This window comes from Neopelma chrysocephalum, unplaced genomic scaffold (assembly GCF_003984885.1).
Source record: "Neopelma chrysocephalum unplaced genomic scaffold, ASM398488v2 Primary Assembly neopelma1_72, whole genome shotgun sequence".
Classification (NCBI taxonomy): Eukaryota; Metazoa; Chordata; class Aves; order Passeriformes; family Pipridae; genus Neopelma; species Neopelma chrysocephalum.
The window spans coordinates 6,681,906-6,706,784 of record NW_020897732.1 but is presented as its reverse complement, the minus strand read 5'-3'; the positions used below and the strand labels follow the sequence as shown (position 1 = coordinate 6,706,784).

At 40.0% G+C, this 24,879-nt stretch overlaps 1 protein-coding gene across 3 annotated transcripts in view; it reads right to left on the bottom strand.

The window, feature by feature from the left end:
* The window catches only part of ESYT2 (extended synaptotagmin 2), an 80,194-nt gene extending 63,047 nt beyond the window's left edge, over nt 1-17,147 (bottom strand). For 2 of the 3 annotated variants that reach the window (XM_027686860.1, XM_027686861.1), the window contains exon 1: nt 16,708-17,147. In XM_027686860.1, the coding sequence (XP_027542661.1) occupies nt 16,708-17,058 (351 nt within the window). In that variant the 5' untranslated portion in view covers nt 17,059-17,147. The remainder of the gene's footprint in view (nt 1-16,707) is intronic. The other variant, XM_027686862.1, reaches the window with a different exon arrangement.
* Between the last annotated feature and the right edge of the window lie 7,732 nt (nt 17,148-24,879).

The window sequence follows — 24,879 nt, the reverse complement described above, 5'->3', positions numbered from 1 at the left end:
CACACAAACCACGGGTCTGTTTCGACAGCCTATCTTCCAGCTGGAATATGTGTCCCATGACTGAGCTTAGCACCTCTTATCCAAGAAGCTATTTTAGAAAAAGCAGAGTAAGTGTACTTAAATCAAATCCTACAGAAGGAAAGGACACTACTGGAACCGCATCCTCTGAGGAAAACATGTGTCTGTGTGCTGCTGGGCTGGCACACACGGCATCTGTACAGAGTAACAGCCAGCAAGCTGCACATCTCCCACACTTGCAGTGTCTCCCAACAACTGCACCATCATTTTCATCAGAAAGTGAATTCAATACCAAAATACACCACTCACAGCACTACGAGATTTATGATCATCCACAAACAGCCGAACAGTGCCTGCCAGACACATCACAGTTTCCAACATAATAAAGTCCGCACGAAGCAAAAAGGAAGATGAAGCCCCTCAAGTGGAATTGAAGCAAAAGAGTAAATGAGCACCCAAGGGCAGGCAGTACCTTTTCTTCAACACACTACTACATGTTGTAATATTTTAGCTAAAATACACCTAGATATTTGACAGTCCTGTTGATCCTTTGACTTGTGTACACAGCAACATTTGTTCTGTCACTTGTCCTTCCATGCATGTCTTTACAAATCAACAAAGCCAGAGGAAAAGAAATAATGCAAACATGTAGTAAATCTGGAGTTTAAAATCAACATTTTACCCTTTTAAAAAAATAAATAAATTAACAACCAGGTTTCAAGAAGATGACATCTTTTAAGAAATCGGTAGTAAATACAAAAATACTAAATACTAAATAAAAATTAAAAGACCAGTCAGCTTGCAATACTCCTCTTCACCCTACCAAAATTCCTTCAGGCCCTGGTTCCAGGAAACATCCCCCAAGATTCCAGCTTCCTGCAGACACAGACACTTTCTCTCATGTTGTGACTGCAAACCACCGATACTGTCTTTTGAAATAGTTGCCTTGCAATGCTCTGCATCAAAACATTCTTGAGACTCTGTTAAAGAGCTCTTCCTTTGTAAAAACCAGGGAAAGTAAGTGATCATAAATTCTAAAAAATGCAAAACCCCTTTCTAAACTAAGCTATTTTTTAAAAGAATATTGGAAACTAAAGCTGCCTTTCCCTGTGTTTTGGCCGTATCTGTTTTAAATGATATTCCATTTTAATTCCTCTGCTTCTAATGTCATTGCACTTATTTTATTTGCATAAGTTTAGAGAGGAGTTCCTATATTTTTTGAAAGAATATACTCTAGTTTTCACAGAAGCAGTTGCAAAGCCAGCCCTTCAGTGGAAGCACAGATTGTGGACAAACTACTATCCTGAGTATATACCAAAGATTTTCAGTAACACCATCAACTCACTTCCAGACACCATGTCCAATCAAGTGTGCAGCTGCTGATCTAAAGAACAAAACAAATGTTCCAGCATTAGACTACTGGAATTGTTGGGTGTTTGATAGACAGGATAGAGAGGTAGCAAGAGTGAAGAAAGAAGAGTTGGATACATTATTCCTCTCATAAACGCAGCACAGAACTGTCACTTCTTCTCTCATATTGCTGATTGTCATTAATGTTGAAGATAACTCAAGCATTTGGGGATCTCTCGAACATTGTTTGCCCCTAGCTCAGCCATTACAAACATGCTGTATTCCTTCATTTCTCCATTTAGCATCCAAACCATCCATCATAAATCAATACCACCTTCATGAATGACAGCAATAGTCAGTCACTTTATAAGCATACTGCCTACAATTGAATCATAACATTAAGAACATTATAGACTGTTTCTAACTGGTACTTAAGCTCACAATTTCTGCATTTTAATCTGCACTTACTGTCCTACTTTGGATACTTGCACAGTCCATAGTTGGAACTGTGATAATCAGATCATACTCACTAGATCTGGCTGCAGTTTAAGACAATGGGAAGATTATTTTTACATCTCAGCAACCCTTTTTACCTACTTATGGCTTAACATATGTATGTATGTATTGCATAATAGCAATTTCAAAGGTTTCCAGTTTTTAGGATTCAAATATTATTAATCAGTAGGCAATTGCAACTGCTGCATTACTCTTCTCGAATTTTCAAAATTCTGTCTTTAACATGTCCAAGAATAAATGAGTCACTCTACACCTGCTTTATCATCAATAAAGAGAAATAAGGATCTCTGGACAGATATATCTGACATCTTGAAAATTCTCTTATGATCAGATACCTCTGGAGATGCCTATACTGATCAAAAAGACAAACTCCAATGAATTTGGATCTACATGTTTAAATTTAGGTTCAGCAAATTCTAGCTCTAAGTGGAAACCAAACACCTAGTGCCTAAACCCAAACGAAATATTAATTCTATGAGAGAAAAGAAACTTCTGTCAATTATAAGACAACCACGTGAACTGCCAGCAACCACATAGTCAGTCAGCTGCCTACAATCTAGCTTCAAGAAATCTTGCCCGTGGCAATGCCACTTTATTTGACTGCTCCTAAGCAGAGCCTCCCTTAGCCTGCATTTCTCTTGAAGGAGAAGTTAATGCCTGTGCTCTGCAGGGAGTAATATGTGCAGCCAAGTCACTGTCAGCTCCCAAACCCTCAGCAGATTTTACAACAGATGCTAATCATTTTTTTAGAAGTTCTACAACAGAATATTTACTACACACATTAATTAAAATCTAACAGCTGTGGCCCAAATTATTCCTTGCTAAATCGAAGCATGCAAAAAGTAGCAGTGAAGTTACGACCTCATTACTGTAGGTTCTTACCATACAGAGAAAAGGGACTTTCTGCAGAGTCCCACTCACCCCTTCCCATTCACTGAAGGCAGGTGGCTGAGAGAGACCTGCATCTCTGAAATGAGGTGCCCAAGTTCAGTATCTAAATTTCAGGGTGCTACAACAAACTTCATTGTGTGCTAATTGGCAGTAGATTCTTTTACAGCTTTTACTGTTGACTGTGTTGTTTTAGGCCTGAATCCCAGCCCTGTACAGCTAACAGATATTTTCAGCAGTCTAAGATCTGTATGCAGCTCTTAATCACATGTAATAGCTTTCTTGCAAAAGACATCACTTGAGTTTAGAAGAATGCAGTGATGACAGTTAAAATGAAATCAACCCCTTGAGTAAAATGCCACAGTTATTTTCAGAGATCTGCATAAATAGCAGCTAATCTGCAACTATAGTTTTCCAGCTGAAAAAGTATTTTCAAGAATTTGATAAAGGCTTTTCCACATACAACTAGCCTTCAAGGAGAAAAAAACCCCAAAATCTTATTCCTTTTCAACATCGAAGGGATGTTGAAGTCAAATCCACCATTCCTGTTGCCATATATGATTTACTGCATCTGATACAGCCCTGACTGCTCAAAGTGTTTGAGAAATCATTAGGACATGAAATAGTCAAGCTTAGCATTAAATTTTTTAACTAAATCATAGAATCAGCTGAGTTGGAAGAGACCTCTGAGATCATCAAGTCCAACCCTTGATCCACCAAATAAATGGAAGACTTTTGCTTTAACTAAACAGTTGAAGATTGTTTTGGGTTTGCATGGCAAGGTTTTGGTGGCAGGGGGGCTACAGGGATGGTTTTTGTGAGAAGTTGCCAGAAGCTTCCCCTGTGTCCGACAGAGCCAATGCCAGGCAGCTCCAAGAGGGACCCACTGCTGGCCAAGGCTGAGCCCATCGCTGACAGTGACAGTGCCTCTGGGATAACATTCTGAAGAAGTGACAAAAAAAAGAGTGCACAGAGGTTACTGTGGCCAAAGAAGAGGAGAGTAAGAATATATGAGAGAAACAACTCTGCAGTTGTTTCTTCTGACCAAGGTCAGCAAAGAAGGAGGGGAAAGAGGTACTCCAGCTGCCAGAGCTGAGATTCCCCTGCAGCCCATGGAGGACCCCACCCTAGAGCAGGGACCCCACCCTCCAAAGGAGGCTGTGACCCCATGGGAAATTTGCACTGCAGCAGGGTCCTGGCAGGACCTGTGGCCCTGCGGAGAGAGGAGCCCATACTGGAGCAGGTTTAATGGTAGGACTTGTGACGCTGTGGAAGGGACCCATGCTGGAGCAGCTTGTGAAGAATTGTAGCCCATGGGAAGGACTCATGTTGGAGAACTGTCCAGCTGACAGAGAGGCTTTGGTGGGCACCTGGCATCCAGTCAGAGTCAAACCAACACAATTGAAATTAACTTGTAAATTATGTTGGGAAAAAAAAAAAAAGTTCTTTAAGATATGTATTTCAATGTCTCATCCCCCAGTGTTCTCTTTAATTGTCTTGAGCTCATATAGTTACTTTCTTTTAAAACAGTGAAATCTCAAATCCATTGTCGTTGACTAATCTGAACTGTGCCAAACCAGAGTTTTTTCCATTTTACTTAGTCAGTAGGAGATCTTAATGGAACAACTTTACTTATACACTGCTTTCTCCACTGGAATATGACAGACAGGAATGCTATTTCCATGTGGCTGGCAATGCAAACAACCACAGCAGCAGAAAGCAGAGCTGGAGTTCATCACTTTGCTGGAAAAAGAAACTAGAACAAATTAAAACCCACAAGACGACTGGGGTTGACAAAAAGAAAAACCATTTCCCCAAGCACTGCAAATCTGCAGCAAGAAAGCGAATGACCTTGGAAGTTTTTACAGGTTACGACTAAACTAGAAGCTTGCATGTTACATGGGAATCAAGAATCAGAACTTTACAGCAAAGGAAATTCCAAAGTGATTTGTCAGAGCTTAAAACGCATTAATTTAGGAACACTGATGAACTAATCTCTCTCTGGCAAATGGATACATTTCCACTGCTTTACATTAAATTGAAGCTTAAATGATACTCTACAGTTTATCAGCTTGCTCCCTGAGGACACAGATGCAAATCAATGTTATTTCACTCAAGGACAAACACTTTAAAGCAACCATAAGTAAAATCTACAATCACTTCTATCCCTTTAGTGGAGTTCACTTCAGTGACACACCTTTAGCACAAATACCTCCACTTCTCACCCTAAAAAAGTTTTACAAAATATCTGCCAGACATTCTACACCACAAATACCAAACTCACTCGAGGTGAAGATTAAAGTTTAGATGTTTCTCACCTGAGCCAATATGGACTGTCTCCCAGTATCCCTTCAAGTTTTCCTATTCCTGTTTCCTAAGGAAATGTTTGAACACCTTCAAAAATTGTCCATGAGGCCTCAACAGTTAGGCCTCAAACAAGAACTGCTAACTACAATTGTCTACCACTCCTGCATCATATTCAGAACAACACTGTGCAGACCCTCTCCCCAAACCCAAGAGGTTTAAGCACTAGCAAAACAAAAAACCAAACCAAAACAAATAAATAAAAACCAAAACCAACAACAACAAAAAACCAAACAAACAAATTTTAAAAGAGGAAAAATACCTGATTTCAGGTATGTACACTTGTACTTCCATTGAAAGCTTTGTCAGATTTATTGTTATGGTGTTACTAGTACAACAGACTTCCTTACTAGCTGTGCTGGAAAACGAGAAAGTTCAGTAAAAAGGAAGAAGGTAAACCAATGTGTGTGTTAGAAGCAAATCAGTAAACCCTGAAGTATTGTTTAAAAGAACACTTCTGTAGTTCCTTATCTCTCAAATAGAAAAAGAAAGTCTATATTTCTATATAAGAAATTCATTTGTAAAGTAAGTGACTCCCAAACTAGGACTATTTTCAGGCTGTTACCATGTCTCTGTGTGTAATGGATCCCTTTAAAGAGCTTAGAAGACCAAACTTCATTAGGACTTTTTTCGTGAATCAAAGTAACAAGTGAACAGATAGGTAACATTTTGGTTATTCACTCGAACTGATGAAAGATAGGGCCCATATGGGAAAGAAACTTCAACCACAATTACAAACTTTCAAAACACAAAGGAACTGAGAAACAACTGTTGGCAAATGTTTTCTGTTATCAGACATCTGTGTCAAGATCTGGAAAAAAAATAAGCATATATTATATGCAACTTTTTAAAAAGCTTTATACGTAGACAAATTTAGTAGAAAATTAATTCCCATTACAAAGACTTATATGAACATGACAGAAGTAAGAAAAGTGATTTTATCAAGTCAACATGGACACTTTAGGCACATTCATATCAACACACTACTTATAGGTAACACACCCTAAAGAGAAAAATGAAACATAAACATTTTCAAAAGCCCAAATATTTTCTCTAAAATATAAACCAATATACAGATTATCATGAACGAATAGAGAACAAGAAATTACTACAATTTACGCTAACTTATCAATCATCATTGAATATTCTCATAACACATACAAGTCAGATGACTGAGCACTGGTATTTTATTCCCTCCATGAAACACTCTCTTATCATTTCCTGGCTGCCATTTGATATTTAACTGGCAGAGGGTGGGTGGGTGGAAAAGTGTTCTTTTTCTAGTTCAAGTATTTTAGGAGAAAGTCATTGGGTAAGGAACACCGCATTTTAAAATATAAATTTAGTCTGCAGCAGAAAATTTATTACTAGACTAAGACAACTTCCTAGCCACACATACAAGAGAATTTAGCATTCTAGTTCAACAATTAACAAGATGAATCAACAGCCTGGGGGAGGAAGGAAGTCTTGCATCAAAACAAATTACAAGTTCTCAAAATTCTGGACCAGCAAGCTCACTGCACTATGAAAAATTAACAAATTAAGAAAAGACATTTCCTCATTTGAAGTATCACACATTCATTACATTAACAGTCTGCTTGAAACATGCAGACAGCTCAAACATGCTAACTACCAACAAGTCCTGAGAGTTTGCCCTATAAGCCTGCACAAAAACTCACAGATCAGAGCATGTCTTCCAATACTCCGCAGCAAAATGCCACAAGAGTTCTTGTCAAGTCTTTGGATATAAAGCTGTAAACTTATTCACTAGTTTACAGAATATGCAGAATATGTTATGTGAAGAAGAGCATCTGAGAAAGCACAGATACAGAGTTTTTGTCCTATCAAGCTATGCAGATCTGCAGTAAGGCACAAAGAACCACGTAGTACAAAGAAGCAGTAATAATGCTTAACTACAAAGTCAATTGGGAGCTTCCTGAGCTGTGAAGTTTCCTTTCAGTTCTCCTCGCAACGTTTTCCTCCCTCACAATCCATTTTTTTTAGTAATCTATTTCAAAAAAGATCCCTTACAAACTTTAAGAGCAGAAGTGTGGGTCATAACACTGCATAATTAATTCAAATCGGAACAATCAAGGTTTTATAGCCACCTTCGTGCTTCAACGTATCCTGTGTTTACTGTTAAAAATGAAACAGGAAGACACTGTACCCTTAGACATTCACTCGCTTTCTTCCCACCTTCCTGCTAAGGTTGGCAGTGACAGAATAGAAGGCAATGGATAGTCACTACATTTAATTTTACATTTAGTGGTGCATCTTTCAAAATTTTCCCAAAGGAGACTATTTCAGTCGGTTTGGATAATTCACGTGAGCCAGTATCTAACTAAAGGAATGCAAACAAAGGTCATGAAAACAATAATGCAAGAGTCTGTACCAGACTCTCTCAATTAAAGTTTTCAGGCAGACAGATGTAAAAAGTTATGCAATTTCCACTGCAAATATTCATCTCTCAGGTGAAAGTGCTGCAACTGAACTAATGTAAACTCGCCCCATGCTGCTATACGATAAGGACAGCCAAATGACAATGCAAGGCTTGTCTGTCATATGACAGTTATTTTCAGCCAAGTAAAACTAGTTTAGTATTTCTAGTATAGTAACAACTTCTTGGTACATCATCCCAGCCTGCTCCAGCTGAAAACCGCTAGTCCTGTCTCAGATTTTCGGCTCCCAAGGAGAATTCTGTAGTCGTATCAGGGTGTAGCAGACAAAACTTTGTGCAATGAGGCATTATAAAGGAATGCTTGTCTTTCAAAGGTTAATTATATAACACAAGCCTAATTTCAAAAATTGTGTGTTTTAGCAATTTTCCGCACAGAATTTTAACACTAGCTACTTAGTTGAGAGGCATCTGAATGACTTAAGAAGTCTCACTATCTCCCATAAAACACCTCTCTAAAGACAGCCTTTTTTTTTTATTTTTTTTTTTTGTTAGTACATTTAAGATTTAAGCAAATAATGGTATTCAATGCAGAAAAGATATCATTTATAAACTACAACTGGAGACTGAAACTTAATTTAAATGACAGCTTAAGACAAAAAGAAAAATGACAGAATAATGCAGGTTGGAAGGAACTCATCCAATCCAACAACACACTAAAAACAGGGCCAACTTTTAAGCTGAATCAAAACATTGAGAATTTATATGCTTGATGATTAGATATGTTAACCAGTCTGTTGGAACACTATAAAAGAAGTTAGATAAGTAATTTTACATTATAAACAGCTCAAGTTCAAACTTTGGTTCCCCACAAAGACACCTCAGCACCATTATTTGCCACCTCTTTCTAAGAAGGGCCTCTTTGTGCAGCCCATTGGTCCATCTCAGTTTAAACCTGACCACAGCTTCCACCACCTCCCTTTTGCAGGCACTGGCACTTGTGTGGTCACACAATAAACTCATGAGATTGATCCAGTTGAACCCCAAACTTGGCAGAAAACTTACAATTACTTGCCCAAGTAAATTCTAATGCTGGCACAAGGGGGCATTGGGAAAGTGCAATTGGATGCAGAACATCCTTTTTGCCGGGAGTGCACATTTACTTCATTTTGAAACTGCAGAATCAGTCCCTTCACTAACCCCCTGAATCTCTCTGCAACAAGAATACATGAATGCAGAGGAAAGCCTACAAACAAAATTTAAATTCTCATGAATAAAGAACCATGAGTAGGAAAAGCTTTAAAATTCTCACAGCTCCTCTAATTTTTAACCGTATCACAGGAAGGACATAGTGGGAACAAAACCAAACCAAACAAAAAAGAAAAAAAGGGCCGCACCTTTTAAGCTGCAAAGAAAAGAAGAACTCCACCAGTCTAACAAAGATTGGTACATAAAGCTGGTAAAAGCTATTGGAAATAAAAAACTAGAAGTAAGTTGGGGATTGGGATATTGGGATCAAATGACTGTGCAAGAAGGCTGAGAAGCACCTCTTCTCCTCCCTCTCCCAGGCACAATATCAATGGGATTCAAGAGGAAATGGGACACAGCTTCTCACCTGAGCCCTGACATTAAGATGGGGATTGTACAGGACCATATCAAGGAACAAAGGATCAAATAGTATCTTGAAAAGCTGAGGTAAGTGGAACAGACTTAGCAAGGCTAGCCAGCTGGCTTAAAACATACCCCTAAAGCCAGGAAAGGATGCAGGATTCTTGAACCTCACTTTTGTAATGGGAATTCCTTATAAAGGAAGTTAAATATGGACTAATTCTAGTCAAGGTAGAAGAAACCTACTATCAGTTACTTCACTAGCTGATGGGGCAAGTTTGTACAATCTCACTTTCCAGGCATGACAATCCATTATTGGCAGCTAAGAAAAGTCACAAAACATACAGTAAAAACATAATAAAAGGAACTTCTGAGAAATCAAAACAAAGAGAAAGTTGCACATGCCAGAAAAAAAAATTAAGTTGATTATTTTAAAAAAAATACACATACATCTTTAATTATGCTATCATCTTTTCCTACTCGCCCCAACAGAACTTTAGTCTCATTCAGTGAGAAGTCAAGGCCTCCTCAAAAAAGCTGTTAAGACTGTCTAAGAAATGCAAGTGTAGTCCAATTCTTTCTTGTTTTTTGTTACAAAATGAGAAAAGCATTTAGTGCACAGCAGATGGGACCAAAGAGGGGCCCTGGGTCAGTTCATGCCATCTTGGACAAATTACAAACTCTGTCAAACACATAAATCTGGCATCTGGCTTCTACCATTTCACACACGGTCACTTTCAGCAAATTCTTGATTTAATTTCTCCCTCTTATTGCTCATCCAACAGTTTCTTTCCAAACTTCACAGAACTCTCTCCTCATTCAACTGAAACAAAACTTACCCAGAAATATCAAAGTGCCGTGTGAATCAAAAGTTAAACAAATGACAAAATGCCAGACCTCTCTAAATAGTTCGGTTTCATAATGTACTGAATTCAAACAGTTGTTTAAAATAAAAATGCTCTCCCTTCTTATCAAAATCCTTGTTCACATTTAATTCTATGTTGAATACTCCAGCTCTGTATATCCTTTATTTTCATTAAGTGTTCACAAACACAAGCCAAAGATAAGAATTTAACTTTCTTCTTTGAAGTGGTGCAGTATTTACCCTGAATATGTAGAAGCAGCTCTACTTATACTACATTTGAAATTCTGCTGACCTTTCAACCCTGGTACATAAACCTTGGAAGCTGGCCCCTGCTAGACCACAGAAAAGCTCCAAAGCTGCTGGTGGGGTGTCCATTCTAAACTTCCTTAGGAAAGGGTAGTATTGGACTTTTATTGTCCAAGAATAAGGAAAGCAAAGAGAAAGATAAGACATCACAGCTCAAAGAAACTCTGTATTGAAACTAGTAATGTCTCATACCAAATCTATTATTTCTGTAATCCGCCCAGAAGAATCATATTCTTTCATTGATTTCCTTTTAACTACATATTGAAACATAGTAAAGCAATGGCACAGGTTAATTCATAATCATTAACTGCTACTTTCAGAATCTGATGTACTACTGTAAGGCTCTGATGAACTGGTTTCAGACACTACAGAGGATATTTAAAAATTAACGTTCTTTTAGAACTTGGTATTGTTTTAAAAACAGTTCCCACGAACCCACACCCCAGATTCAGTACAGGCATATGGTCAGCATAAAATTGTTGCTAAACTCAAAAGAAGTTATGCTGAAGGCAATTTTAGCAACTCGAGAACTAGTGAATGATTTGACAAATGAGAGATAAATAATTTAGTTTATATTGAAGTTTAAGTCAAAGAATTTTATCTTACCAGAAACAAAATGCTGCCTCTTTTTTCATTTCAAAGAACAAGAACAGGACACCAAAGAATTGTTTTGTATACTTCAAATTTATAGAACAGGTTTTCATTACATTAAACTACAATGAAAACGTTTTCACAATAACCCTGATTCAACTTAATTTCCCAGTAGGCTCTCATGTAAAAAAACAAAAATTTAAAAAAATCTTAGAATGCATATCCAACTACACTGTGGTGTGCCAACAATCTCAAAACATAGTAGTAATTTAAAGTGAGGAAAATCTTGTAAAAGATGCAGAAAAGGTTGACTCTGACCCTAGATTTTTTTTTCCCCTTCCATAAAAATTCAGTCTTTACAGCCTAGATCTTTATGACTTCCACATTGTCAAATACGGTAAAAGTGGGGCCAGGCCTTATATGCAAAACTCAGGCATGGAAAAAACACTAACAAACTAAAATGCAAAATTAAAAAGTACCAAAAAAACCCAAAACAACAACAGAAACCTAAAAATACTTGTACCCATCTTCCTCAGTTATTCAAAAAATCTGCGCATTTAAAGAACGCGTTTGCAGTAGTCCCAAAACTTAGTAATAATTTTTATGTAACAATAGTTTGTTATATGAAAAAAGAATGTATGATACATACATATTTAGAAGGCCCATGGCACCTACAAACAGTTCAAGAGGCATAATAATACTTTCAGTGTCATATTTTTCTTTAGTAGTTTGATATCATGTTCATAAACATCAACTCAACATGTGGCTTTCGACCAGAAATATTCTGGAAATGGATCTTTATATGTGAGTCACATAGTGGCTCTTAATTACCACAGTACTATGTGAGAGAAGGTGTTATGGGACAGGCATCATCTCAGCACAGTTTTAACACACTCATTTTGAAAACTTTGAGAAACGGGGAGATATGATCCATTGTCCAACGTGGCTTTTTTCCCCTCTGGTTCTCCATTGCCAGAGCCATCACTCACGTGCTTCCTAACTATGGGGTACTCTTAGGAAGTCACCCAGTTTACCTTAACTACAGTAAGCAACACTGAACCAAATTAAACTTCTTCCTTTAAAAGCAAAACCTAACCACAAACACACACACAACCCACAGTACACACATGTATGTATTCATACACTATGAATCACCGAGGACAGAAGGCAGTGTAAAATGAAAAATAATCAGGCAGAAGGAGGACATGGACTTCAGTTGTTAAGTACTCACAAGTTAGTTATTATGCTGTTCTTACTGTTCATACTTCCCAGATGCAGGCTGGCAGCCCAGAGCACACGGATTCTAAATCATGCAGAAATCTTCATATCAAATACACATAAGAGCATAATCACCTCAACCCTCTCTGCAAATGTCACTCAGTACAGGTGTGATCCTGCAGTTAGAGCTAACTAACCATTTTTCTTCCACAAACACTGACTCTCCCTTCCCAATGCCCATAAAAAACAGTTTTTGTTGCTCTAACCATAAAACTGGAGCATCTGTCAGGAAGCTCATGGAACGGTTTGGTGAGGGGGAGAAAAGTATGTATCCATATTTTATTCTAACACGAGTCTAAATACAAATAATTTTACAGTTATAAATCCCAATTTCCTTTTTCACACATGCTTTCTGAAGTCTGCTTTCAGTCAGAATAGTTTCCCATCCCTTAAACATTTACAGTTTGTTCAACATTCAACACAACACTCAACTAAGAAACATCCAACTACCGCTGAAGTCATACTTTACTTGGCATCACCAACACAAAAACACTCAACAAACCATGGTGTGATAATTATTGTATTGATGATATAGTTATATATCAGCATCAAGTAAAAAGGGTACATGCTGACATTGCCTTCTCCCTCGAGGGGCAGCGGTGGGACAGCAGTTCAGTGGTAACCCACAATACTCACAGTCTGCAAGAATTTCATACAACTTCCCAAAAGAAGGAAGTCTCACCAAATTTCTTAACAATAGGATTCTATATCAGTTAAGTTAAAAAGATGAGCAAACACCTATTTAGGTTTAGGCAGGCTTTTTCCTTTTTCTTAGGTGGATGACGAAACAAAACAAGTGGGGAAGAAAAAATAAAACCACTCCAGTCTAGAGCAGAAACTTAAGCAAATCCGTAGGATCCAAAATGCCACAGCAGACTTGTAATGAATGTTTTAATATGGCAGTACTTTTACTACAATCATGTACACTATTTCAGTTCCTGTATAATACATGCTTAGGGATATGAAGAAAATTGTCTAAATCTGTTTTCAGAATCATTTTTTAAAAAATACTAAGATTTGTTCCTATTTTGGTCGCCCGCTGATTGCTGACAGACTGCACACAGATACAGCTCCTGGTACCAGGCCAAATTTACATTTAATCTGCAGAAAACAAATTCAGCACAGCTTTTTATCTGCATGTTAAAGAAAACAGGAGTCAAAGTTTCACTAACCCAAAAACATGTCAAACATGATATGTTGGCATGTGATAAAAGTCACATTAAGCAACCAAAACCCCTCAAATGGCAAAATTAGCTTAACTTTTTTGGTTGTTCTGAGAAAGAACAAAGTAAATTTGCTATATCACTTAGATTATGAAATTTCGTTACTGTCTTAAAAAGCAACATGATACCTGGCCTTTAAAAATTTAGAGCCTGGTTTCCTACCTTCAATTGTGTAAGGAACAATACTTAAACTGCCACTTTTCTTATATGTTTGCATCTAAATTACATACATTTCAGTATAAAATACATCTAGTGCATTAAAATGTTGCTAAGAAAAGGGGAAATGTCTTCGTGTAAAGATTTTTTCATGTCTTAAATTCAAAGACCACTTTGATCTCCAATTTTTTCTTGTTTTAAGTTCAGCTGCGTAGTTTTAAATTATTTAGAAAAGCAACCACCTCTGCTCCCTCCCACCCCATATAATCCATGACATCTTCCAAACACGCAGCAGAGTTTTAACTATGTTAGCAAGTCTATGAGTTCAGATCTTATTTTTTAAGACAGTAATTACAATATCTTTTTGCACGTACATTTTTTTTAGATAATTCAGTGTTGACATTTTAAAATACATAACTTGTAGTCATGTTGAATTAATTCATTTTACATGCACAGTACAGAATACTCCTGCTGTATAACCACCTGGCTATGGAAAAAATAGATCTAATTTAGGAAACTAACATTACAACTAACATTACTAGTGTGATAGCAAAACAGTATCACTTTCAAATTGCAACTGAGCATATTGCCAGCAGAAAAAAAATTCTCCTGAAATAATCACTCTCTTAAAAATAAATAACTCAATGCAGTATTACTGAGTACTTAACATGAACCACTAAAGCAGCAGCCAATCCCAAGGTAGCTGCAGTGGGGAGGAAATCACACATGAAGCTAAAGCTCTTTTCCAATCAAGGACTCAGAAAGATACTACATGTCAAATAAATGTTTGAGATGTCACATACTTTTATTGAAAAATGGTTTATTACATCTCAGTTTCTGTCTCAGAAGAGTAAAATAGGTTTCCGATATTTAAAACACAGCACTGTCCTACTCAAGTAATTTAAAGTTTATTTCCCTGACCAGAAACCAAGGGAACATACTTCAATGTGGAGTTTGCATTAAGATGGATAAAGTAGATACCTATTAAACAGATGTAATGCTCCATTTACCATCCATTAGCTCTTACTGGAAATATGAAATCCATGAATCTCCAAGACAACACACTATTGCAGAAGGAAGAAAAACAGCAGTTTTTCAAGACATATTACAGAAGCAGCAAAAAGACTCATAAAAACCTTAATGACTCTGACAGCAGACATTGAAGACTACTTTTGATTTAAGTGGGCCTTCAGTTTTCAGAACTCTTTCTTTTCCAGATTGCATTGTATCTGGAAGCTGCATTTATTTGGAAGCATGATGCTTCCAGAATATAGCATATGTGTCAGCAGAAAGAAAAGAAACACGACCTTTAAAATTTAAAAAGATGAATAAAGAGGAAGAAAAAAATAACAAAAAACACCCTATACCCAAAACCAACAAACAATGATTTACAATATCTCTGCCAGCTGGTGTGTGAGAAGTTCACACTTTTGGGGAAACCCTGCATATTGATCAGCTGCTTCCTCACAATGCCACAGTATATGCAGGTGCTTGCAGCCAGCACTCATTCCTCTCTATCAATTTTTTTGCCTCTGACTTCAGTCAAGAGGCCCCTTTCTCAATGTTTAGTTATTTGGACAACTCAACACAGGAATTAATTGCCATTTTATCAAAGGTAACAAATTGTGCCTTAAAATAAAACTTATGCACATTCAATAAAACTTGAATGTCTACGGCTTAGTTACCAGCAGATAGTTACTATATACAGCCCTCTACAACAAATCTAGCTGCAGCTAATTCATTTTAAATGCATCAAGTCAGAACACTTCCACTATATTTGCTGTGTGATTACAGGGAAGGAAACCAAACACAACACAGAGCTAATACAAGAGCTTTTAACTAGATTGTTTGAGACTCACATCTCCAAGTGGTAAAACCGTTTAATCTTTCTTGCACATTATCATCATTTTTATCGTGTTCTACTAAAACTTTGGTGAAAGATATGACAAGCAGGAGTAAAAGACTCCCTTCTGACACCTACTCACTGTATTCTATTCCATAACTTCCTCAGTAGAGCTAGGATGGGTCACATCAGGTATTGCAATACGATAGCATGAAAACAGCTACCTGGATTCTTATCATCTCAGCAGTGCCCGATGCATAGTCACTGCGAAGAACAGTCCCTGGCACAGAGGTGGATGGCTACAGCTGAGGAGCAGAAAGTACTCAACAAAGCACAGAAAGAATTGACAGAAACCCTCATGGCTTCACTAAGGAAGCTATGAGAGCAGCAAGCTCCACACAGCACATCCCAGGGCCAGTGCAGGGCACACGGAGGCCTGGATGCGCACTGGCACTGGCGGGTGGCTGTCAGCCCTATCCAAAACACTGTTAATCCTCCAAAAGAAGAATTACAAAGAAAAGGAGTTCAACTTCGAAGCCCGATTTCAACTAAAAAAAAAAAACAACTGTAGTTCTGAAGACTTATTATAAATCCTGAAACTTTCAGAGGAAGATTCAGAGAAAGCCTTTTAAAAACCCCACTACATCAATGCACAAATAAAGCCATCACAGCCCCTGCACCTCAGTCCTCATGTCACAGCCCCGAAACCCTTCAGAAACACCACCTCATTTCTATGTCACTCCCCATTAGGTAACGCTATACTGAAAGCCCTGACAGCGTTAAGAACCCAGTTCTGCCTGTCTCTCATCTCAACTTTGCAAGAAACGGCCCGAGCCGCGACATCCGAGTGCTGTACAGAGACCTTGCCACAGCCAAGCCGTGCGCGTCACTTGGCACCTGAGGGGAGAGAAACGCAAACCCTGCGGTAAAGTTTATTTCTGCGAGGGAAACCCCGGCCATGGCAGGCTCGGGCTGTCACCGCCCGGCAGCGCCGCGGGGGTGACGGAGCGGGCACAGGGACAGGGACAGGCCACCCCGGCAGAGGGAAGGAGGGAGGGAAGGGACACTGCCCGCCCGCTCCCGCCGCTGGACGCTGAATCTCGGGAGAGGCTGGCGAACCGGGGCGAGCAGCCGTGGGGCGCGGGAGATGCCATGTCCTCACCCCCTCGCTCCCTCCCTCCCCGCCAGGCCGGCTCTGGGGCTCCGGCCTCCGGCGCAGCCCGGGGAGGGGGCACCGCCGCGGGGAAGGAGCAGGGCCCAGCCCGGCGGGTGCTCCCGGCAGCGCTGAGGGGTGTTGGCCACTCACCCACGCAGGCAGATCCGCGGAGGAGACGCTGAGCCGCACCGCCTCCTCCTCGTCCTCCAGGAAGGCGAGTGCCCGGCCCAAGCGGGAGCTCTTGCCGCCGCGGTGCCTGCGGATCCAGAAGAGCCCGCACAGGGCGATGAGAACCCAGCTGAAGCTCAGCCCCAGGTAGCCCAGCATATACACGGGGAAGATCAGCACGAAGCTCCTCGCGAACTGCGACACCAAGCCCGTCACGTCCACGCTCAGCAGCGGCGGCGGCTCCTGCACAGGGTCCGCAGCAGCCGCTTTCTCCGCGGGGGGATCCGCGGCGGACCCCGCGCCGGGGGGCTGCTTAGCGGCGGCCCCGCTCATGCTCCCGCAGCGGCGGCTCCTACTGCTGCTGCCGCTCCTCCCGCCGCTCCTCCTCCTCCTGCCGGGGCGCTGGCTGCGAGCGGGCAGGGGGCAGGGCGGCGGCGGCGCCTTCTCGCATCCCGCGCCCGGCCCCGCTCACCGCGCTCCGGCACCGCCCGCCGCCGCTTCCGGGCTCTGCCGGCCCGGCCCCGACCGCCGCCGTCGTCGGGAGGAGGCAGCCCGGCCCCGGCCGCCGCTATTGGCGCCGCCGCCGCACGAACGCCTCTGCCCCGCCGCCTCCCCCGCCCCGGGCGGCTGCGGCTCCCTCCCGGCCCGCTCATCCCTCCCTCCAGGCCTGCCCTGGGAAGCGCGGGTTCGCGGGACACCGGTCAGGCTCAGACCCCTCCGCCCAGGGGCTGCACGGCCTCCGGGAATGCGAAGAGGGGAGCGCGAGGAAATGGGCTCCTGCTGGGTGGCGGGAGCAGGAGCAGCGAGCCAAGGGGTGTGTGTGTGTGTGTGTATGTGTGCGTGTATGCGCTCCCTCACGGGCAAACCACACCGTTCTCTTCAGTCACGTATGCGGCTGGATGCTTTCTACCTGTCACACCCTTCGGTAAACCCTTCGTGTTTCTCTCTGTTCCCTGTTGAAGGGTATTACTAAAGGACCGACTGATCAATAACTCAGAGGAGCCAGGGGCAGGTCACCCCGCGCCTTAGTCACAACAGGTGTTTCCTGAAGCTCTGCTCACACATTCTCGGGTAAAGTTGCCTCCTCTGTCATCTTGTTAACACCGAGGGTGGCACCGTCAATCTTGGGATTTGTAAGCCCTTACATGTTAAACTGAAAGAGGTGATTTTACAACAGGCTTGTGTCCTGTATCCCTTTTACATAATAGCACCTGGTTCCCACATCATTCCTCCTATCATTTCTTTATGTTTTTGATAACTTTATTCTAGCCACCACTTTTGTAAGGGGCAGCTGTTGCTTGTCCTTAGCTGTGTCCTAAACAGTTTGCTAGTATGCACTCGCTGATTAAACTCAACATTTACCAGGAGTGTGTTGGGGTTCTTTTGTTTTGGCTTTAAATAGCTCACCTTTTGCTTAGTGAGAATGAGGGTCCTTTCTCCTCTCTTCATCTGCCAATTTTCACAAAATTTGTAGGACTTTGAGACTCGATATTTGCAGACAGGGAAGAGGGGAGAATGAATTTAGCCAATAGGCTGAAAAGTTATGAAAACACATACAAATGGACAAATAGGAAAGCTGCCTAAGCTGCATTTCCTTAAGAAGCAAAAGCAGCCTCATCTCAATTATCCAGAGAAATGGAAAATCGAAAGGCAACAGCACAAATAGAAAAGTTGCTTGCTTGATGCTGCACAGCAGAATTGGAAAAAGAGACTGTATCTTGACAACTGAATGTGTTGCTCTGTTTTCTCATCCTTCCAAATTCCCTCCGTGCCTGCAACGAGACACAATGGACCACTCTAAGCAAAAACAATTTCTAGCTAGAGACTCATGTTGCTCTTTACTTCCTCTTTACTATTGACAGTGTATATTCTCCACCTGTGTAATTAGGTTACTCAAGATGAAAATTCAGAACAACCAAATGATATGAAAAGAAGTAACAAAATCAATGATTTACAGCTACATGGAAATCCAAACTTTGAAATTACAACTTACTTACTTATGGCCTTCTAGTGAACTCAAAACACCTACAGGCTATTACAGTAAGAGGAGTGAAAAGCATCATAAGACTCTATAAAAGCTCGTTATCTTAAACTGGGTGTATTAAGTATGATGCTGTGACCCCTTTGGACACCAATAATATCAAACTACTGTAAATCTAGGTGATTTTTTGCATTTATTGAATTCCTCTTCTAGTTACTTATTTTGTTTACATAAACTTTAATGCGAACTCCTCAGTCCTGAGCTTCAGTAACACCTGGTACAAATGGACATAATATATGTTGGTTCCCTCCATTCCAACCAATACTACTACTATTTTATCATTTTTTCAAGCTCTTTGTTCTCTTTGGACTCCGTTGCTCCAGTTTACTTCCCTATCTGGCTTCACAGTACCTCAAGCAGAATACAAACTGTACCACAAACCAAAATGAAAATTCAAAGTGAGAAAAAAAAATGATTGAATTAATGTGACATTTGCCAACTAACACTTTACTATATGCTGCATCTTATTCTGCTCCCCTGTATGTCCAGTGTGTAGTCTGCAAATGAAGTCGATGTAGAGTTTAGAGGAGTACCCCATACAATCAGATTTAATACACTGGAGAAACACTCCAGGAAAAATATTAATCTTGTAGTAGCATTAGGATAACAAACATATAATTGTAGGTCTGACAGCCTACCAATGATCCTGGGCAGAGTAATTAATTAATTGATATGGAAGTTTGATTTATCAGAACTAAAAGTGGGTGGCAATGTGCCAATCAAATAGGAAAACAGAAGCAAGATCCTGTACCATGAATTTGATAACATTTATCTGTAACATCAATAGAAAGCTCTGATAAAGAGGTAACCACTGACTTCTTAGAACTTGTGTAGATAACTGACTTGAGCCCACACAGTGTTTGGATGAAGAAACTGGGTGGTATGAAATTAGCATACCCAGTGTTATAATAGAGACAAACGAACCTTGTTAAAATCAAGATATAAACTTTGCTGCCAGGGGATAAATTAGGGCCAGTTACTCCGTTACGAAGTTTTTCATAAAATGTTCTGGATAAACACAAGTTATTTGTTTATTCTAATCTTTTTAGTGCTGATAAATTGTCTAATAATTTGCACAAGAATCTTGGAATTTTTAATTCACGTTTCCTGATCCTATTTTTAAATATTTACAATAGCAGTCTTCAATGCATCAGGAACTCTTGAAGATAATCACTTATGGCCCAGAGATTACTCTGACTTTTCCATAAGTATGCTATAGTGAATTGTATCAGCTACAGAGCTGATTATATTTATCTCATTTAGATAATATTTATTCTTTTCATAGTCTGCTTTTGTAGGTCTTTTACCTTACTAGAATTTTAATTAATACTTTTTTCTTGCAGTATTCCTTTATATTCATTCTTAGCCATATGTGTTTGTTTCTCCTTTCTAATGGATTAATTTTTGCTTTTTCAAACTCAATAGGTTTCGTTGCAGTCAAAGCAGTGTCATCCTATATTTATCTTTATCTTGCATCACACCAGTTTGCCATGATAATTTTTTTTCCCAGTAAGTACTGGCACTGTTCTTCAGAACAACTTCCCAAAAGAAGTTATTCTGGAGAATAACTCATTTGTACATCTGGGTTTTCGAGGATGAGAAAAACTGGCAAAATTCAATTTCTATGGTGAAAAAGAAAACTTAAGTGTCCCCAACTTTTTTTGATTTCAGACAAGAAAACATGTTTTGGAAGCAATTTTAATTGATACTTTTGGACCATTTTCAGTAACAGTTAATCTTCCTGAAGCACAGTATTTGGTATTAAACCTTATTTTACCCAGCAGCATTATTTCCGTCTGATGGTTCTATGTGGAGTTTTTTAGCTATTGAAGAGAAATCTTTATTGAATAGAAATGTTTCCTCCAGAGTTTTTTCCCAAAAAAAAAAAAGGAATTATTAACGAAAACATAGTTTACATGGAGTTTCAATCTGGTAGATTCACATCATGAAATACTCTCTACTTCTGTATTTGATTTTATCCAGCTGTCTCAACCTGCTTCAGATTATCTAGTATAGAGCACAAATATTTTCTGTCTGCTTCAAATTATCTAATATGTAGCACAAAGAACAGTCAAAAGACTCTACAATACCTGAGCTTCTGTTGTTTGGAGCAAAACCATAAATGTCTGATCTCTGGTATCACCCAGTCTGGTGTTAGTTTCACTGAATGCATAAATTCTACTCTTAAGACAAGATCCTCAAATATTTATTGTTCCTGAAGACAAAAATACTTTCCACTAAAATGTATTTCTTAGTAAGTTTTCACAATAATTATAGTCTCCTTTTCTTTTTTCTCCTTATGGGATTCTTCCAAGTTACAGTTCTAAAGACACAAACTTTACCTCAGAGATCTGCATTTTTTTCTGTTTCTATTTATGAACCTGGAGGACTAACAAAAGCATTTTGAACACTTTGCAAGAGGTCATCTACACACCGCTGCTGTTAGTAGTATTTGAGTTTTCTTCTCATCTTCAAAAGGCCTCAGCAGAAATTGGTTAAAAAAAGGGAGAGAAAAAGCTACAAAGCCTAGATCCTACCAAGTTTCTTCTTTAATACCAAAACCTTTTTTTTCTTTTTTATCATAAAAGAATCATTATTTTTAAGCACAGTGGAACATTGCCATATTGTCCCTCTGAGGGGTGATATTTCCAGTAACTCTTTGGTGTAATGCTGTCATTTGTCATTCCATACAGAGGTGAGGAAAAAGCAACATTGCTTCACAGACTTGGAGAAACATCCACAGACAAAAAAAGAGAGAGAGAAAAAAGAGAAGCATATTACTACATAATATAAAAATCTGAGTTATTTTATATTCCAGTTTTCCAGATAACAGTGCAAGTGGAGAAGAATATATACGTACCAAGCCAGGCAAGAGAAAAACATGTAGAAGCTAAAATTGTATTAAAACTCCCAGGGCTACCAAACCCCTTGTTTACAACACTTTCCTTGGAAAGAAAATCCAGGGCATCCTTTTATGCTGTCCTTTTATACAACAGGTTTGTGTCATTTTATTGCCTGTATTCCCTGGACTCTCACACCCATTTTTATAAAAACAGTAAAACTACTGATTTATTAACTTTTTCCACTACATTGGTGAGCAACTTTATTTTAATACATGGTGGAAACATTTAAACATGCACAAATTTTAGTAATGTTATTCCAAAGGTGTTATTGCAGCTTGTGTTCTCATGCAGCAGGTTAACTTCAGTTCGATCCTAGGGCTTAAGTTTTGAAAAGTTCTTTCCAAACCCCCTAGTGGCACTTTACCACATCTGTAATTTTCCTCTTAAAGCTGCCCAACTAGTGTACTCTAATAGGGATAAGAACAAAAAAGCTATTGGCAGTCAAAACTGATTTTATTTTTGGTAGCAAATACATATGCATAGTCTATAGAGTAGATGGTAGAAACAGAACTTGAAGAAAAGCTGCTTCTTCTATCCAGTTGTTAGGTATCACTGTCACATTTGTTTGTTTACATGCATTTGCTATGTTGTTGTTAAAATTCAGACAGAAGGTAGTTTTGTCCTTCAGTCTCTACACATAGGACAGCATTTCTGTAGAGCATCCCTTCCTCAGCAGATGTCAGGTTCCATGTGTTCATAGCACTGTGACCATCTTGGCTAAAGAGCTCTTTGAGTTACTTCAAGGCTTGTAAGTCTATTTTAATTTGTTCAGGGAAGAAGATATAAAGTCATAGAATCATAGAAGGATTTGAGTTGGAAGGGACCTTAAAGATCATCTAATTCTAACCCCCCCTGACATGGGCAGGGACACCTTCCACAGACCAGGTTGCTGAGGGCCCCATCCAACCTGGCCTTGAACACTTCCAGCGATGGGGCATCCACAACTTCTCTGAGCAACCTGTTCCAGTGACTCATCACCCTCAGAGTAAAGAATTTTTTTCCAATGTCTAATCTAAACCTGCTCTCTTTTAGTTTGAATCCATTCCCCCTTGTTCTGTCACCACATGCTCTTGTAAAACACACATTTTTCTTGCAGGCTCCCTTCAGGTACTGGAAGGCCACAATTAAGTCACCCTAAAGCCTTCTGTTTTTCAGGCTGAACAATCCCAATTCTCTCAGCCTTTTCTCCTAGGAGAGAAGCCCTCTAATCATCTTGGTGGCCTCCTCTGGACTTGCTCCAACAGCTCACTATCATTCCTGTGCTGAGGCCCCCAGGGCTGGAGGCAGCACCAGGTGGGATCTCACCAGAGCAGAGCAGAGGGGCAGAATCCCCTCCCTCGACCTGCTGCCCACACTGCTTTGGATGCAGCCCAGGACACAATTGGCTTTCTGGGCTGTGAGTGCACATTGCTGGGTTATGTCCAGCCTCTTGTCCACCAGCACTCCCAAGTCCTTCTCAGCAGGGCTACTCTTGATCTGTTCATTCTCCAGCCTGTGTTGAGACTGGGGGGTTGCCCTAAACTAGCTGCTTATAGATTATTATTGTTCTGCCAAAATCAGATAAATAATTCATAAGAAAGTTTATAAATAGTTTAGTATCCATGTATGTTTATATTTAGTGGATGTAATTTAGCCCTTAAAAGTCATACTTGCAATTAATGGTGTGTTTGGCAGTTATTTTTGTTTAGTGGACCTTTTGTGTGTGTTTTTGTTTGTTTGTGGTTTTTTGGTAAATAAAATATCGAGGTGAGTTTTTTGTTTTGTTTTAGGTTTTTCTTTTCTTATAATTACATGCTTGATTTGCTTTTCTGCTACATGATAAATGAAAATATTTCACAGTTCGGACTGTGTGGCAACTTTTACAGCATTTTTAATGTATTCTGGAAACATGAATATGAGGCAAGATCACGGATTTGTATGTACTTGTCAACTGACTATGTAAGGTCAAGCATGGGGGTTAAATTTTATCTTTTTGAAGTCAGCATGATAGGCTTCCCTTGAACTATGGCAAGAATGTTTCTGAAATACAAAAATGCCTCTTCCTTTGCTTTTTTTTTCCCCCTCAGTAGTCAGTTTTCTACAAACGTCAATATTAGCAGTAGCAGTTACATATTAACTTTTTTTTTTACAATCTTAAAATGGGCAACAAAGTTAAAAGCACCCAGAGGAATTTTCATCTGGTCTTTTAAATCGTGGGTGTTAATAGGTCATAAATACTTGCTGTGAAATGGCACACACCTTTCCTGCAGGCAACGACTGAGCTCCTGCCACGTGTGTTTGGTGAGCTGCCACTTCTGCTTTGCTGCACAAATCAGCTCTGCTATTGTCACTGGGGGAGTATTCTTAACATTTTTATTTATTTCTACAGGTGTTCTCCATACCTGCCTCTACTCAGCATCTGGGTAAATGGCAGATTCAGCATTTCACTCTTTTCCTTGTTTGTTTTTTTTTGTTTGTTTGTTTTCCCTGCAGGAATTGTGCATGACTTTACTGAAAGTGAGTCTATCATGATGAGGTATGGTTTCATGATACACTTAATAAAAGGTTTGTGCTGAAGAGGAGAACAGTGCTTGAAGGCTGACTGGCTGTGTGCCCCATCCCCACCTCACAAGGTCCAAGCCTTCCAATTGCAGAAACCCAGCTCAGAGTCATAGAATGGGTCAGGTTGGAGGGGACCACAGTGGGTCATCTGGTCTTCCCTTCACAATTTACTAACTCACCTCTTTTCAGTAAAGAGGTGATTGATGTACCACAGTTACTGAAATTAGAATATGACAGTTGGGTCATCTGGTCTGACCTCCCTGCTCAAGGAAGGTTGTCCCAGAGCACAGGATTTCTCCAGACAGTTCTGGAGTATCTTCAGTAAGGGAGACTCCATACCCTCCGTGGACAATCTGTCCCAGTGTGTGGTCACTGCACAGTAAAGTTCTTCCTCGTGTTCAGGTGGAACTTCCTGTGCATCAGTTTCTGCCCAGTGCATCTTGTCCTATTACTTGGCCCCATGGAGAAAAGCCTTGGCATCCCCCCTTTAGACGTTTATACACATTGATGAGGGCCCCTCTCAGTTCTCTCTTCTCGAGGCTGAACAGGCCCAGCTCCCTCAGCCTTTTCTTGCAAGGGAGATACTCCAGTCCCTTCATCACCCTCGCTGCCCTCCGCTGGACCTGCTCCAGAGCTCCACGTCTCTCCCGTACTGAGGAGCCCAGACAC